The 18,420-nt window shown below is 32.1% G+C and overlaps 1 protein-coding gene across 2 annotated transcripts in view; it reads left to right on the forward strand.

The window, feature by feature from the left end:
• The window catches only part of LOC130892593 (sodium/calcium exchanger 3), a 90,306-nt gene that overhangs the window by 39,512 nt on the left and 32,374 nt on the right, over nt 1-18,420 (forward strand). The window contains exon 4 of one of the 2 annotated variants that reach the window (XM_057798080.1): nt 11,699-11,835. In XM_057798080.1, coding sequence (XP_057654063.1) covers nt 11,699-11,835 — 137 coding nt within the window. Of the gene's footprint in view, nt 1-11,689; nt 11,836-18,420 lie in introns of both variants that reach the window. The other variant, XM_057798072.1, reaches the window with a different exon arrangement.

The raw sequence follows: 18,420 nt of genomic DNA on the forward strand, positions 1-18,420 counted from the left end.
GACGTAACATATTCATCGTCTGGGAACTAATTAATTAAGATTTGCGGTGATTTTTGATATTGTTAATATTAAAAATTTTTAAACTCATAGAATTCAATATTCAAAATCACATTGATATTGAATTTTAAACATTTTTACAATCATTATATATATATATATATATATATATATATATATATATATATATATATATAAATCATTTGGATCGAACTTCGTATTTTGAGATAAATTATGCATTTGATAGAGCTTGTAAACGACTATCAATGCCATCCCACGGAGACTCTATTTCTCTATCTCTTAAAATTTTCTTTAACAAAAAGAGCGACATACGTCTTTGAATTATCACCCATATCCGTCTTTTGAAATCTGTCGTAATGTGTTAGGCGCCGAGCCTTTAATCGAAGTACTAAGTCGTCTCCCTATCGCATAATTGCTTATATCTTATTGATAGCGGCACACAACTAGTTGGCGAACCGAAGTATATGTATCAAACCTTTGTCTTCGTGCTTGAAGTACCATAAGTCAATCCTGATTTGCATCAGTTACACGGATTTGTCCTGATATCTTCGTGCCTCTCGAAACCTTTTTAATGCTCTGAAAATGGCCACTTGCACTTATAAGAAACCTTCTTCGGTCAACGTAAATAGTTGCAGCATACTCTTCGGGGGTAAGATTGGGATTTGTTCCAACGTAGTTATAGAGATCGATAGCGTAATGGCAAATTTATTTCAATCCATTCTTATACTTTACAAAAAATTGCAGGTTTCGTACAGCAACTACAAGTTTTAATAATGATTATGGGACTAAAAAAAACAACAAACTAAATTTAGTCAATAAAAGAAATCTAAAGATCTCTTGCGTTAATTTTGTTGGGGAGTGAATTTAAATTATTCACAATTATATAATGAACACTATTCTAACATTTGATGTTCTTCTTTCTCCTAAATTTGTCCCATACTCACATCCGATTTGGTCGTATACTTTTCTAACTCCATCTTTGTTAGTATCCCCAACATTGAATTTTAAAGTCTGTTCTGTTTCTATTATCTATTGGTTGTTTAATCCATATTTGTAACCCCATTGATATGCATTGTATGTTAATAGCTATATTGTATATTCACAAAAAGTGTTTAATGGATCTAAGAATAACTTTAGCTTGAAACTCAGATTTGAACCATCAGTCATTCTATTATACAAACAAGTCCGTGTACTAATAGAAGGTGAGGGAAAAGGTTTTTGTATTTTCGACGTATTTAGAGTCTAAAAAACAAAATTTCATTCATATAGAATAAAACAACTAATTTGTTTGTTTACAAGTGGTTTTACATAAAAAATGAAACGCTGTTGATGTTATTTGAAATTGAACTGTTTTGTGTTGTAGTTTAATTAGACCAATAATGAAACTAGGGAAAGACACTTCTTTATTGCATTAAACCATTTATTTATCTTTAGGGTGATTTTACTATTGTTTTTACTGTACAAGATTCAAATAGAGGTGAGAATTGGCTCATCAAATCAAAATTTTGTTATAGTCACTTTTTTGTGCGTTAATTCTTCTATTATATTCGATAAGTTATTTAATAGATTCTAGATGTTTAATAATTGAGCAGTTATTATATAATATTTATTGACTTTAATATTAATAAGCTATTTTTATGTTGGAAAGCCTCAAACCTCAGTAACCCACATATTTAATGATCAAAAGACAAATCAAATAACCCGTCAGCTGATCGCATCTACCAACTTATCTACCAGGATAGAAAGGATGATGATCATATAACTACAACCCCATTAACTTGATAAGTTTCCGAATAAATCCGGGTTAGTTTCCAAACATCCAGATCATGATCGGGTTAATCCGATCATAGGTTCGGAAAAGTCCTATGATTTTATATATGTATTAAACAGCACAAAACATACCCAATAAGAAAGTGGACTTGCTCTAAATTTCAGCAAAACAAATTTAGTACTGCCACTTACCAATGGCGTGGCACTCGTGTAATAAAAATGTGTCATTATTGTCACAATTATCTAGATATATAATCATTTGTTTAAGTTTTCCAAACGCTTTCCTGATGTGTGTTCTAAATAGTAAGAATTTCGTAAAATTCAATACTCAACGTCAAATTATCGCTTGCGGGAAAATCATCAACTGGAAAGTGATCCCATCTACTCGTACCTCTCATCTGCCTTCATTGTCTACTTACATTTATGAAGATTACAATTACACCAAAGTTAATGATTGTATAGTAAACCAAGAGCATTCATACAGGTATACTAGACACTGATATGATCGTCGAAGAACATCGAGTTGATAATCCTAGTGTACATGCCTTGAATATCTAGCAATTTACCTATAGAAGAGCCAATGGAGTTTTCAAGTGAATTTTCAAATTACATTTGTACAGAGAAATTTGGTAGATTTGATATACAAAAATCGGGTTTTTTGACTGTAGCTAGAACTAGTAAGAACAATTTAACACCTAGGAAAATGGTAATGTATCAAGTTTATCGGAATACTACAGTCAAAATATCAAAATTGAAAAACAGTTTGAAGAATAACAAAGAGCATTTAAAGACATTGGAGATGTGTGAAACACCTAAATGTATAATAGAAAATTTGAATGTAACGAAAGAATTCATTAATTACAGTTAAGAAATATTCATAGACAGGGTACAGCAAAATGATGGACAGGATAAAATTTTTGCTTTTTCTATGTACAAAACAAGTCTCTACTCAACTATGGTAAATTGATATAGTTTATTCATTATACTACTAAAGTGCTGTGATTTTTTATGTATCTCTGGTATCAATATTGTTCATTTTTGACTTATCTTGGTGAGCAGATCGACTTAACCTTTTAACGTACCTTGATATATATATTCATTAACAAACGTTTATGTTCTTTGGCTCATTTGTATTCATAGCAATATTTTTTTGGTTAAATCCCAAAATGATAGTAATGATGTACAACTGAATTAATGTTTTATTTCTGGTTAGTATTTTTCACATATACATTTTTAACTTTGTAAGAAAGTGAAATTGTAATCATGTCTACTAATTTTCCTTGGTTTAGTGGAAAATGTATGTAAATACTTTTTTTGTGAATAAACGTGTCCCAGTTCTAAGATGTTTTTTATCATGGATTAAGGAAACTGCGAAATCGGATGAAAATGAATAACATAGAATACAGTAGATGTTCTGCGTTGTAAATTTAAATGAACCGCGTAAATAGATTAGTTCTGCACGTAATATCCAGGGCACTGGCATCGAAAATCCGCCATGTTGTTTCCACTGAATAATTACTAAGTTTCTTCTTAGGATATGTTCTGTGTTGAACACTACGAGACAAATATAGCGAAATCGATCGATAAAAACGAAAGCAAGGCGACATATAGCAATAACACCAATTTCAAGGCAATCCAGGTATCTAAATCAAAGCATACCCACCTAAAAAAAGTTCCGGCTGAACTTTATTTAATGACATCTCGATAGGAGAAGTCCTTCAATTTGGGAAAAAGGATTTTGAAGGGAAAAATTATTTTTTCCGGATAGCAAAACTCATATTTGAGGATTAAATAGTTACGTTGCAACATAGCCTCATGTATATGAAGAAATCGTGTTTTTAAATCTTATATTACTGAAAAATTTGATGTCGTATTCGTAATTTACAAAAAAATTACTTCAAAAACGACCATTTTTTAAATTCAATTAACACTTCTATTCTATTTTTTTTTGTTTTAATGTCAATTTTTCTTATATTGACAGTTTGAAACAAGTTTTGCCTTTGTAGTTTATATTTAACTTATGATCAAATGTTTTGAACACTATTTTTCAAAGAATAATCTCGTTACAGCTGCCTTTATAACTGTAATCATGATAAAAAGGCACTTTAAATTCTCCGAAAATGGAGATATTCGCTAAAACTGAGTGATAAATCGTTTAGGAAATCCAATAAAAATTTATGAAGGAATGCGAGGTTATCAAATATTTTTTCCAGTTTTTCAACTACCAAGAATAAGTAAGACGTAAATTAATATTCACATTCAATGTTATCAGAATTTTACTGAAATTAGAATTTTTAGTTTCGATTTATATAGGAACTGATATAAAACATGAGATGTATAAAGTCATTCTTTATAAATTATTTATTCGTCAATATGATTCTGTAATTCCTGGAAAAATATAATGTAACACATATTCTACTAACTGTTTTTTGATGAGCTTTTCATATTGTATGCAGCTTTTCTTTAAAATTTTCTATTTCCCTCACATGTATATTTGTTACAAGTATCTCAAAGTATGATAACAAAAAATTAATTAGTACTTGACCAACATTATTTTTTACGTAAAGAAAGAACTGAAGAAACCGAAAAAAGATGTGTACATATTATTCGTTCCATCGAATGATTTTTATGTGATTGTTCACTTTTGATAGTAGTCTTATAAATAGGAATGATTCTGAATATCCGAGATCGGCATTCATCTTAACTACTTCAGAAATAAAATCAGTACCATTCTACTTGACGGTTGTCGTCACGACAATGCATCTGCCCATTTCCCTACTATTACTACAGAAAAATTATTCGTTCTATGTTAATATTTAGTACCACATCTCTCGTAGTTAGCTGATTTTGCTCCTTCCGATCACGTTCTGGTCCCAAATGGGTGATACACTCGTATGTTTTGATTTGATAAGTGCTTAGAGTTCAATTAGGAATATGTTAAATAACGAAATATCCTTCTGTACAGTGAAATAACTGTTTTATTGAAAAGTCAATCTTCCGTCAAACAGCCCTCGTGAATGAGAAATTTGCATCATTTTCACGTATTGTTTTCAGAATACTTTCGTTTTCGTTCTAGCAATTTTCGTGGGATAATAAAATTATACGGTTCCTACACGACGTTGAGAAATTTGGGGATTGGGCTAATGTATTATGTATAAGGCCAGTTGTCCTTAAAGTTACGTATTATAAATGTGTAGATCTATGCGTAATTTGTACAATAAAGCTATCCCTTTGTAGTGGCGAAACTTTTAAACTTTATATATTGTAAATAGAAGCTTTAAAATACCATCAATTAGTTCAAAGGCTCAGTCCAAATAGTTGTTGGATATTCCGAATAAAAAGACTGCTCCTAAAATTACTCCTTTGAACTATTGTATATTGTTGATCCAACGCAAAAATATTCTTGAGATCTATACTGTTTACCGAAAGATTATTTTCTTGATTTTTAAATAAACTATCGTCCAGCATTAGTTCATCGTTTTTCATTACTCTTACAAGCTGTTTATTGCAATTATATCCTCTAATCATATTCCACTGTTTCAAATAATAGCTGCTATTGGCAAAAATCAACGTCAAGAGATGGCGCTAAATTTGGCTTCTATATCGGTGAACTTAACAGAACAAACTGTAAGGGTGTTTGATGCTGTTTAGTTATTTTATGTGTTTTCAGTGATTTTGGTAGGACATTATTTATTTTTGTAATTTCCTAAACGTTTCCATAACTTGGTTATGGAAACGCTCAATAGTCTCGCTCAAAATTCAAAACACTTCGATTTGAGCCCAAATGAAAATAATCAAATGCATTGAATTATTTTCATACATCATTTTAATCAAATAATGATGTATAAATATTTGTGGCTGAACTTCCGAAAAAGCCTACACCCAAAATATTGAATCCAGCTGGAGGCACAAGAGAAAAAGAAGAGGGGGCAATCAGAAGTAACTTGGAACTGCATCTTCATTAATTTTCCGGCGAAAAAATGCGGATCCATTCGATGTAATTATTGTAGATATAAAGTTTTTTTATCCTGGAAAGAATGATTGACCTCCAATGTAAGAAGATGAGAAAAGTAACTATATTTTTGTGGAATAAAATTGCTTTTCATTTATTTCTATTGTTTTTATTGCTCTTTCAGGACCGGAAAATTCGTTGATGCTATCGATTCGGTCAGGTTAGGTTAAGTTAGGTTAGGTGCGTTTACTATCGTATTTCTATTTTTCGTGACACGAATAGACATTTTTTAGCCGAATTTTAATTCACTCTCCGCGCATGCGCACGATCCCAGGTATATTTACGTAGTCCTTATTCGATTGTGACCATTCCATATCATTTTTACCTTCCAATTCCTCTTGGCGTTTTTCGGAAGTTTCTCAAAATTTGTTTTATGACGTAATTATCAATTTGTTTAAAAAAACAAACTTATTCGATTCCTGTTCTTCGCAGTAACTTCATTCCATCGACGAAAAAAAAATTAATGTGCTGATAAATAAAATGTCTCGCATAAAATTTGAAATTATCGAGACATCAAATGCATATATACAAATCAAAATAATAGAACTGAGTTGAAAAGAACGTCTCACATATAAAACTGAATTTTGGGAATGTGGATAATTAATCATAAATGTGAATACGAGATTTTATAATGTACGTCAATGCCTGACGGTTACATAATAAGTTACACCGACGTTCACTTATCTTGTCTACAGTCTCTCTTGACCTCCTTCGTGAGTGTTGTATAGTATAGGTTATACTCGTATTGCATTCTTTACAATAGAGTAGCAACTGCATGGAACTATATACCTTTCATATTGTACGACAGACACCCTTTCAAGCATTTGTATACAAAAGAGATCGCCGATTTTTATAAAACATGACATGTATTGGTTTTTTAGGCATGTTACTACATGTTAACTCAAAATGAAAATATTGTATACTGTTTTGTTACGTGTATCCGAATACTAATATAAGATCCAATGAAATTTTTTTTGAATTATTAGAATAAGTACATTCCATAAATAATATTTTCAATAAATTGTTCTGTAAAAGGGAAATCCTGCTTGTTCCTCTAGAATTACTCCACAATTTTATACTGTATGTTATATATGGGGATAATTACTAAAGGCCGCTTGACATGATGGAATGCAATGCAAGACGCAATATTTCTTGATCAAAAGCATGCATATCAGCTGACTGTCGTGAAACTTCGTTATTTTCATTGTTAAACTATGTACAAAATATTAGTAAAAATTTGAGGTTAGGAATTTGTTTGCTTTTACTGTCTACAGAGACTTGCATGCAATTTCTTGCACGTTATATTGAATTATGTCAAGCGGCCTTAAGCGAAACATGCAATTTTTGAGTTAAGGCGTCTCTCTGAGCATTGCTTAAATTTTATCTCCACAGTTTGACATGTCGATTTTCTTCGGTTCATCTGATGAGAAAATTACTTCTTGGTAGACAATTAACTAGTTTCTTATAAAATATAAAAAAATCCGAAATTAGATTCGTGCTCCTGTTGAATAGTAGTAATAATAATAATAGAAAATAATACAATAGGAAGAGTAGACTCAAAATCAAGCTCGGCGCTACTTGATAGAGCCCTATATTGCTTTTAATTGCGCGAGAAAACTAACCAGCACTCACACATGCTAGGCTCAAACACATTAGCAAGTCTTATAGTTTGTCCAGTGATGTTGAAATGTGCACGTCGATCGTTGGTATTTTTATGTGGAACAGGATATCTATGTGCGCAAAAGTTCATGATCTTCCACTGTCACATCATGTCTAGATTGAACGATGATTCAATAATGTGAAAATGTGGCGATTTTTTTATGAATAATAAATGTATTTTTGATAAAATTTGTTTGTTTATTGTTTTCGTTTCCAATTTATGAATAGCAATTCACGTAAATCATCATGATTTTATTTGGAACATAATAATACATATTCATACATTAATTACGAAATTTTCAATGACTTATTGATTTTTGTACGACCAAACCGATATTATCACAGATTTGCATTCATGTAAAATAACGAAAATACAAATATATCATTATTTTTATTGTTTTTGTCTATAATATTATCGAATTGCATATTTCTATCAATATTGTGTGAATGTTCGACAATTACATTAGAACAAAGATTCTGAAGTGGAAATCCCTCTATCAATATCAATTCACATACCAAACAGGCAAATCTACGGAGACTGCTTTGGTACAATTGACAACTGGAATACAGAATGCTCTGACGTACAAAGAAATTTAGTATGCGCCTTCTTAGACATAGAAGGCGCCTTTGACACACGACGCTGTCAAAAGAGCATTAGATGCGAGAGGAGTAGATAGGTCAACCTTCATTTTGATAGCACAACTACTATCTACTAGAACAGAACAGCAAAGAACCCTGTTAAGGATATGCAAGCGGCATAGTCATCGAAGCAAAATGATTCTTTGAGAATACACTCTGTGACATAGTTCAAAGAGAACTCAACTATACAAAAAGCTAGTGTCGATCGGTGGGGCTAAACGTCAATCCGAGCAAGACCTACCTAATTTCTTTCACTAGGAAGAGAAAACTCAACCTCATGCCCATCAAGCTAGGCAGGCAAGTAATCGAGTGGAAAACAGAGAGGAAATATCTGGGACTCACGGTAGATAGTAAACTTCTCTAGAACTCCATTCTCTCAACACTTAATTTTATGTAGGTTGTCCGAAACCCGCTTTGGTATTTTTTCAACTTAAGATCAGTATAAAGAAACTAAAAATTATGTAGAAATATAATATAAAAAGGTATATAGTGTGTCAAAAATGAGTTTTATACGATGCTTCATACCAGAAAGCAAGGTGTTTCACGTATATTCGACAAACTTTACACCTTCATTTGGTAATCGTATATTATTCAAAACTATTCGCTAAAATAATGTAGTGAGTCAATTCAAAAATACACTACAACTACAATCGAAAACCTTTTTTTTTAGTTTCATCTATTTATCATTGAAAAGGATCTCAGAGTATCTACATATGAAGAATCCAATAGAATAGCAGTGATAATACAGAATTTTGTCTTGGATTACAATCAATTCTGAAATGATATAGAGTTAATTTAAGTTATAAAAAGCTAGAAATATAAAGCATGTCTATCGCACTCACTATAATTTTAAATAATAACTATTTACAAAAGTTGTAAAATCGATAATTGTAATTTGTTATGGATAGTAATCAATATAGAAATACTTTTTAATATTCTCTGGTTATATTTTTAGAACACGTGTTTTAACTAAAAACATGAAAAGTTTGAGACTTGCAATTTAGTTGAACATAACATATTTCCTACAATCTTGCCATAATTTTTAATTTGAATGATACTCGAGTAAATATGGTTATACTAGCCATAATTTGAAAAACATTTCTGTATATCAACCCTTAACTCATCATACAGGAGTCTAAATTATCTGGAATACCTAATCTATACGGTATTTAGAACTACAACTTTACTATTTTTGGTCTTCATATTCTTTCTTCTCTATGAATCTTTTTTCTGTATTTTCTAATGCTGGTTTTATTTTTAATTATTTTCTTATCAATTTCTCATTCTATTATTTTGTTTCGTTATATATTTTTCGATTCTGTTGCAGGTATTTTTATTTGACTATAAACACTACATCATCAACGATATTTCTGTTTAAATTTACATACCTATTCCTGTAATTTGCAACTTCTCCATTATATTTCTTGATAATTTAATTCATATTAGTGAGTCTACTTTCATATAAATTCGTATCTTCAATATGTTTTTTCTATCCTATTTGTTGTTTTTATGCTTTCTTCTTTATTAACTATTCCGGAATTTAAAATACGTATATGTGATATTATGTGACATCTAGAAAAACTGTAGGCTTAAATGAAGTTATTCAATTTCATATTTTCATACTTTAGATTTCGGATACCTGAAAATTAGTTTGAGATTGACTGAATATACAATTCAGAGAATAGGAATTGGTCTATAATTATGACTGATATGAAACGTCCACTTAATGAAATGAATTCATTTTTGACATGTTAATGACTAGGAAATAATATCAAATTTATCATCATTTATCAACAAAATACATTAATTTCATGACAAAAAAACACATTAGTATTTTCTTTGTTACACTGGTCAGGGTTAGAAAATCGATTGGTTTATTCTTTTTATCGAATGGTTAAATCATCAACGAGTTGTATAATTAGTCGCTTGTTTGATTAAAAGATTAATTATATTGTAGCCTTTACACTCGTGAGTAAAACAATCGACTCAAGTCGTACGCACGCGGTCAAAAGTCTACAGCGAAAAATCTGTAGCTTCCATTCTTTTCCTAATTTTAACATCTCAAAGCCCTCAGTCGTAGCTTTATAATGAATGGTCTATGTTATTCTGTATATCAAACAAAACAAATTTTAAACAATGAAAAGTATTTCCTACCCTGATTCTAATAACAACTTTTAATCGTTTTTTCATGGATCGATTAAATTTTTTATTCGATGCTATCCCATTCTTCAGTTTGTGCCGTTTTAAGGTACGATTTAATGGCTAGTGCAAGATTTCTAACCCGAACTTTTCTCTTAAGTTCATTTCATAAATGCCCCTAACCACCAAAAAAACCTCCTCCAAAAGCCACGTTTTCGTTTATACAACACTCCGCGAATCATGCTCCAGGTCTTCTGTAGACTCGCCCTCTTCTATCGCTTCATGCAGACATATTCTACTTTTATCTTAGAAGAGAACGGAGCCCCATTGTTGATTGGTGAGGTGGGGTTAATTTGGGGCCAGTAGGAGCCTTTTTAATTCAAGGCTAGCTGCCTCAAGTCTTCTTCTGACTGTCCAGCCACTCACAGCTATTCCATGCGTTTCTCTGAAATCTTCTAGGACTTAAACACCAGTGAAGGCCCGACCGCGTCTTCTATGGAAGTTACCAGTCTTTTGGTATCGACGCTAAACTCTGGAAACAGCAGAGTGACTCATACTCTGCTCACTGGCCATTTCTAGGCCGACTCTGGCCTCGTCGCAATAGGGTGACCGCTTAAGCTGCTTTATCACTTGTTGTATCCATTTTCCAGAAGAATTCTTATTTGTTGTTAAGGGAGATGTGTATCGATTGAAATTTGATAGTAGTGGTTCAGGTAGATAAACTTTCATCAGGATAAAGATCTAATTAGCACAATTATAAACAAGTATAAAGAAGGTGGTAATCATAACATATTGTTTGACTCTGATAACAAGAAAAATGACAAATAGCTAATACTATTTCTTATCTTTAAGATTGTACTAAGAAAAATACAATTTCGTGTTCAGTTTTTTGCCAGTGACTTGTGATTGCAGAAGTGTCGCCTAAGTCGATTTTTTTGCTCGCGAATTCATTATATTTCTTATACTCAGTTGCGCCAAAGTGTTTTAGTTCTTGATGTCTTCACATTAACATTTTTCATTAGCTTAGAACAATAAAATTTTTAAATATACTAAAAATAGTATTTAGTTAATAAGTTAGTTAAATAATAGTATTCATTTCACCACGTTCTTTACCATTTAATCAATTCGCCAAGATTGGAAACATAACTGAATTTTTAGAAAATGCTTAACGCGGTTGTAATTCGTTTTGTTTTGCCATAGTATCAGTTTTCAAGTGAAAATAATGTACACGATAACCACATTCTTCCACATTGTGATGAGGTTTTCTCGTGTTTTCGCTGTAAACGACAAATTCATTACCGCAGATTAAAATTTTTCGTAATGTTTATTTATTGTCGAAACAAATAGTATATATGCTGATTTTCTTCTAATCTTTATTTTTATTTATCAATTCTATCGCTTTTAATCAGTAAGTATAATCATAGCTTGAATTTTAATGATATATTTCTTTAGACGAATTAGCCAGCTTAGCAGAAGAAGCGGCAAAGAAGAATCCAGAAGATAGAACCGAACGAGAGAAAATTGCCATTTTGGGAAAGCCCCGATTGGGAGATATAACACGTGCTCAAATTAGGATCAAGGAAAGTAAAGAGTTCAAGGTAGGGCGCATTACATTTTTTATATGTTTATTTGTCGCAAAATATTTATATATTATATGGATATTCAAAAAAGACTTTCAGAGACTATCCAGAGAAAGAAAAATAACAAAAACTCTAGATACAATACAGAACTAAATTATTAACACAAGCCAAATAACTACACATTTGAACTCCAGAACAAATGATTTATGTGATAAAAAAATCCAAAATAATTAACAGTTGATGCTATATTGAAAATTATGCGTATATATGATAATAAGTCATACATAGTCATATATAGTTTAAAAAGTATTTTGTTTATTTTGTCGGCTCCACTACCATTTGTGATTTTATGAAACATACGTGACCAATTTCAAAATATGTTGTTATGAATGTGATGTTGAAAAATAATTCAAAACCAAATATTCTCTACAAACTCAGAAAATATCATTATTCACTAATAAGATATAATCCTAGCGTGAATGTTCTACAATCTGTCTGCGAGTTTTTTGCAAAAAATATAGCTACTAAGATTTATTAACCCTATTCTGTGCATTCACATATATTTGTTTTTACCATAAGGCAGCCTATGCATGCAATGGGCTGAAATATTGATCATGAGTTAAAAATATAGATGAGGAGGTCTGCATTTTTCTGTTATTGTCTTTTCTCGAAAAAAATCCTGATCCTGGTTCTCCTACATTCTATATATAATATATCCAAATATATAAAAAAACTGACTGATTTATCATTGTAAAACCTTTTCCAACGTAATTTTCTAAATAAGAAAAGATTTTTGGTACAAAACTCAAACTCAGGTAGAAACTTGTGAAAGAAGCTCACAAATTTTCCTTGAGATACAGGAATTTGAAATATTCAATCCCCAAGTGTGCAAAACAGGGATTAGAAGTTCAAAGAGCGATTTTAAACTCACAGTTCATAATCTTTATTAGAGGTGATGCACAATTGCATACTAGCCTAATTATATTAATCAAAAGATCACCTACAACATGAATATGAAAATGAAAATATGTTTTAAACACAAATAATTTTTAACAAAGCAAATCCGCTAGCACAGTATATGGAAATTTATATATTTCACTCAGTATATTTCGAAGGTAGTTTTTGTAACGAGGTTATTTTTTTTTTGTTTTATCGACGTGTTCTCCTCCCTTCTTTTATCTTCCTAAACCCCGAGAAAATTCGTTCAAGATTTTCTGTGCGTAATTGTGTTGTTTATACCTCAGTGACACGTCGTTTAAGAGCCCCTGGCCATATTACCAAGAATAGGATCCGACCTTATGACCAAATGAAATTTCTCGAGAAAATGCACACGCCAGGAAAACATCGGATGTGTGAGTATATTGAATTTTTTTGACATAAACATTAATTTATGGTTATTAAGCGAAGCTTTTTTTCTAGTCAACAGTATTGATAAAAACATCAAAAACGTATTGTTGAATTTCATAGAGAATATTTAATATTTTTGTTGTGTCTATATCTTTGACAAAGAATAATTATCGATTTGAGACTACCTATATTCACCTCTTTTTCATATAAATATTCTTTTTCTCAGTAGATTGACCTTCTTAATCGATTGATGACTTTTCGAGGATGAATTACTGAGAATTTATAGATTTTTTTCTCAAGGTTGTCTACCTTCCTACGCTATTTTGGCCGCCTGCATGTATGAATAGAGATAGTATTACGTCCCTGTTTTATCGGAACTTTTACAATTACATCATTTAATTTAGCTAGCTGTTGATTATATGAATATTCTAGTAGCCAAAATTGTTATTTGCCAACTTCTGAATTAAGTTGAAGTCTATCATTTTTTATTGGGATTGTTCGCAAATAAATTTGAATCTACTTGTTCATCAAAAATCAACTAACAACTGTAAGTCAATGAAACTCACGATCTACCCGAAATTTGGTTTTTCTTGTTTTAAACCTGATTCAAATTTTTTGGCCCCTTTCCAACTTAAAGGTATGCTTGGCAGGTTATTTGAATAACGAAAGCTTCAGATATTGCAGAATCTTTTACGCGATTCAGTCACTAATCACCGTTTTTGTGAAACTCTTTTCCAGTCCGATCTTGAGAAACACTTCATAATGAATGAATTCATAAGAGTTATGCTACCTACTGGCATTTCCTTTGCGCCCTATACGCACTTTCTTTTGAGATGCCATTTTTAAATTGAAATTTGACCCTTTTCTATAGTGAAAAACAACTACTTTTACAGCTACACGTCTGAATGAGAAATTAAAATCATATCGTTTAAGGCACAATTGAGTTTCTGGGTCATTGAACTTTTCAACAGAAATCAAGCAAAATTAAAATCAATGAACAGAGAATATCGATTAACAAAACAAGAAACAAAATCAAATGAAATAATTGAATTAAAATAAAATTTTTCAAAATATTTGGATAAAAACGATATCCTGCTGTCTTATAACAAACAGAACGTTACTACAAGGTCTTATGATTAAGAAAGGAAACTACAAAAGTTATTTGTCATAAAATTAGACAGTAGCAACATGTTCCCTTTCAAAGTAGTTCTTCATACACTGTCTCCAGCGATTGCTCAAGCCGTTGTAGAAAGTCTTGGACTTCGACTTCGACAGTACCCTCGTCACAAGTATTAGGATGTGCTTAATTGATTGGAAATACGTTTTTTATGACGTACTTGATTTAAGAGAAGAGAAAGAAGATAAATCTGATGAAAAGAATGGCGTCATAATACTTAAACTTCAACGTCTAGAAGAAGGGTGTCATGATGCAACAAGACTCATAGTCTATCCAGGTGGAACAAACTTCTTTGAACCACCCCGCGGCTGTCATGCCAACTATTTTCTTGGATAATTTGATGATAGTCCCTGACGCTTCGTTTCGAGATCATATTGATAAAACTAACTTTCGTTACCCAAATAATGCGATCGAACAGCGTAGGATCATTTTCTACGTGTCCCAAACAGTCTACTGATATTGATATTCGATGTTGTTTTTGCTCTATCGAAAGTTTTTTTGGGGTCATTTTTCCACAGAACTTTCTCATCGAGAAATCTTGAGGTGAAATTTGCCTGTCGGATCCGCGGTTGATATTAATGTTGTTGTATATTAATATCATTCGAAACTAACCGTACAATGCTAATCTCGACCGGTCTTCTTCCCCTTGCTTCATCTTCTATGCTTTCACGGCTCTTGAATATATTATACCAACGAAACAATTGTGCACGGCTGACAGAATCATCATCAAATACTTCATCGGAATTTCAGTCGCCGAATCTCCAAATTTGGCACAAAATTTGATTGTGAAACGATTTCGCTTTTTCATTTTTGTGACGAACACCAGTAACACATAATTTGTGTAAAACACATAGCTAAGAGGGAACTAATATTCGCAGGCAGCTGTGTTGAAAATATCATTATTTTGTTGGATTAAAAAAAATAATCTTATAGCATTATTTAGTGTAACATACACATACACACGAAAATTACTGTACTTACTGAAGGAAAACGATATAACGTCAATGTATTTCAGCTTTCAGTAATTTGTCAACTTTTCATTGTCCAAAAAACGTATACAGTGTATTCGTAAAATACCGTAAATCGTTAATATTTTTATTGTGTCTGATGGTGTCCAGAAACTTTGCAGGGAGGAATTGGGGTTGTAACCCAAAGATCCTAGTGTAGATGTACATGGCAATTGTGGGACCAATAATCACATATGGGTTAGTGGTTTGGGATAATAAACTAGTCTGAACACCACGTTATGTGCAACTGGGGCTATGAAATCTTGCCCAACAGCTATACTAGAAGTGATTCTTAATCTCCTACATCCTCTCCACATAGTACAGGAAAGCGTGGCAGAGAAAACGTCACTTAGAATGTTCAGAGACGGAATCAACAAAGAAAACCCGTTTCTAAATAATGAACAGCCCTGGGACATACCTCGGGACGTTGCATCGAAAAAGTTTAGTTACTCTTGAGAAAAACGTAACCTCAATAATAAATTGTGAAAGCAAGTGGGATCAAAAGACCATACAAGAAGTGAACAGAAATGCCGTTAAATGATATACGGACGGATCAAAAACAGCAGACGAAACTGGAATACGGGGGAGTGTACGGGTCCAGAACCAAACACTCTGAAAGCCTGGGTAGTGCACCAAGCATTTTTCAAGCAGAAATATATGCAATTGAAAAATGTGTTCAGTTCAGTTTAGAGAGGAACTATCGCAAACAGAATATCATAAAATCAAAACTCATTTTGTAAGAAAAATAAAATTAACCTATAATGGATTCCGGGACACACCGGAGCGAAGGGAAATGAAATAGCTGATAAGGCCGCTAATGTGGGAGCAGACAAGTCCTTCATGGGCCCGAACCCTTCGGTGGTATCAGCTACAGAACAATGGAAAAAGTACTGGAAAAGAAGGCAGATAGTAGCAAAACCAATTATTGGGACAACCTACAGGGGCTTAGACAGGCAAAGACTCTTCCTGAAACTATAACTAGAGTAGATCTACTGAATTTATCAACCTAAGTAATAACAATTTACGAATACTAACAGGAGTTATATCAGGCCACTGTCGCCTCAACAAACACCTGAAGACGCTAGCCTAGCAGATAATGCGGCGTGCAGAGTTTGTTGCACACTGGACGAAACCTCTATCCACATTTTCTCGAAGTGTGAAATACAAAGGAACTCCAGAGCACTACACCTGGGTGAGTATAAAATAGAAAACGAAGATCTCTGGCAATTAAAGCCATCCCACATTCTAGACTTTTTAAAAGGAGTGGGATTAATGGATCAGCTGTAAACACTGGGTGGTTTTCCAGTATCGCATCAAGAAAGGCGGACACAATAGATCCTTTGGCCGCAGTGTATACAGACCTCAAATCCATATATACATTCTTACATAATGCTTCTAAATTTTCTTGATTTTGGATCTCTTCTGTTTTAAAATTAGTTTTTTTAAATAATTTTAAAATATAATAGACCTAAATCTATATATACATATATACACAAAGACTGACCTCGGTTTGGTAGTGTCTGAACTTAACAGAAATCGAAATATTGGGCTATTTTATTAAGTCACTTGGATTCATACCCCCTCTAGTAGGCAGACGTTGACATTTTTCAAAATTTTTACCTCATGACCACATGAAATTACACCTTCCATCTAAAATTATTTCCAATCATACACGACATCCCTATATTAGTTGGATGAATTAATCATACGGATGTTTTGAATAAATATATTTCGATCATATTTTTTATTTTCGCATGAAAAATTTGATCGGTCTTAATTTTTTGCGGAGCTGAAGAGTAAACGTTTTATCACGTTGAACCCGTTAACGTAAGACAATTGAAGTTCACACCAGTAATCAAGAATACCTTGTACTATCAATCTTGATAGTTTACTTTTCCATTATTTTATAATAAAGTGTTCAATTATTGAGAATAACTTTGGCCGAATTCAAATATTAATTATTTATTATTTCAAATGAAATATGAGTTGGATTCGATTGTGGAAAAACACGTAATAGTTCCCTGATTTTCCAATGGTCCCTTGAATGAAACAAGATTCCTAAGATTTTTGAAAACCACGTTTTGGGATCTATTGAAGCATATTCTTTCAAATATCAGATTACAGATTTGGTTGCAATTATGTTCAGATTTAGGTCACACAAGGAGTATTGATTAGACATTTCAAATGAGAGGAACTCATTATATTTTATAACTTCAGAACGGTTAAACAGAAAGTTTTTTAAAGAACTTGTTCATATAAAGTTAGATCATATAATTTTCTCATAATTATCACGAGGGCAGACAGTCTGAAGTCACGACATATTGGATTGAATCCAGTACCGTAGGCAAGAGTTAATAGAAAAAGATATGTATCATGTTTTATAGACAAAGATGATAACAGGAAACCACAAAAAAGTTCCAATCAGCCCAATGAGTAACGAAGCATATATTAAAATTAAATAATTAAAAACCTGAAGCTTTCGAAAGCATCATTAGTTTCATACTTTTTTTATTGTTAATTATTATATAATAAGAACAGTTTCGCACATAATTTAATCCAACTAGTTTTAAAGTTTATTTGTTTTCAGAAGTGGGATAGTCCGGTACTGTCCTAAACACTGAACAAAAATTCCGTAATAAAAGTCGGGTAAGGGGAATTTTATACCTTGAAGTAAAGAGGAAAAAATCACGCAAGGTCCTTTTCCAGACATGAAAACCTTCGATTTATTCACATCGTTACAGGAAATTAAAATCAGTAGACGCGTTTGCGTGGCCGTTACTAATATAACATCATTTTTCGAACTTTCCCTACTTTAATTAGTGCCTAGTTGATTGTTCAAGAAATACGCTTGATGGTTGATTGGCTTTTAAACGAATTGCGAAATCGTTTCGAATCAAAATGTGCGATTTAGAAGTGTATACTCGAACAAAAGAAGGATACGTATCTCTTCATCGAAATACTTCTAGTTGGTGAAAGTTATTACTTCTCAAATATGATGGGAAAAACACGACCAAGTTCCGAACTTAAAAAAATGGTGACTACAATACAAAATTTTTTAGTATAATTCGGCAC

The sequence above is a fragment of the Diorhabda carinulata genome, chromosome 1, assembly GCF_026250575.1.
Source record: "Diorhabda carinulata isolate Delta chromosome 1, icDioCari1.1, whole genome shotgun sequence".
NCBI classification, from domain to species: Eukaryota; Metazoa; Arthropoda; class Insecta; order Coleoptera; family Chrysomelidae; genus Diorhabda; species Diorhabda carinulata.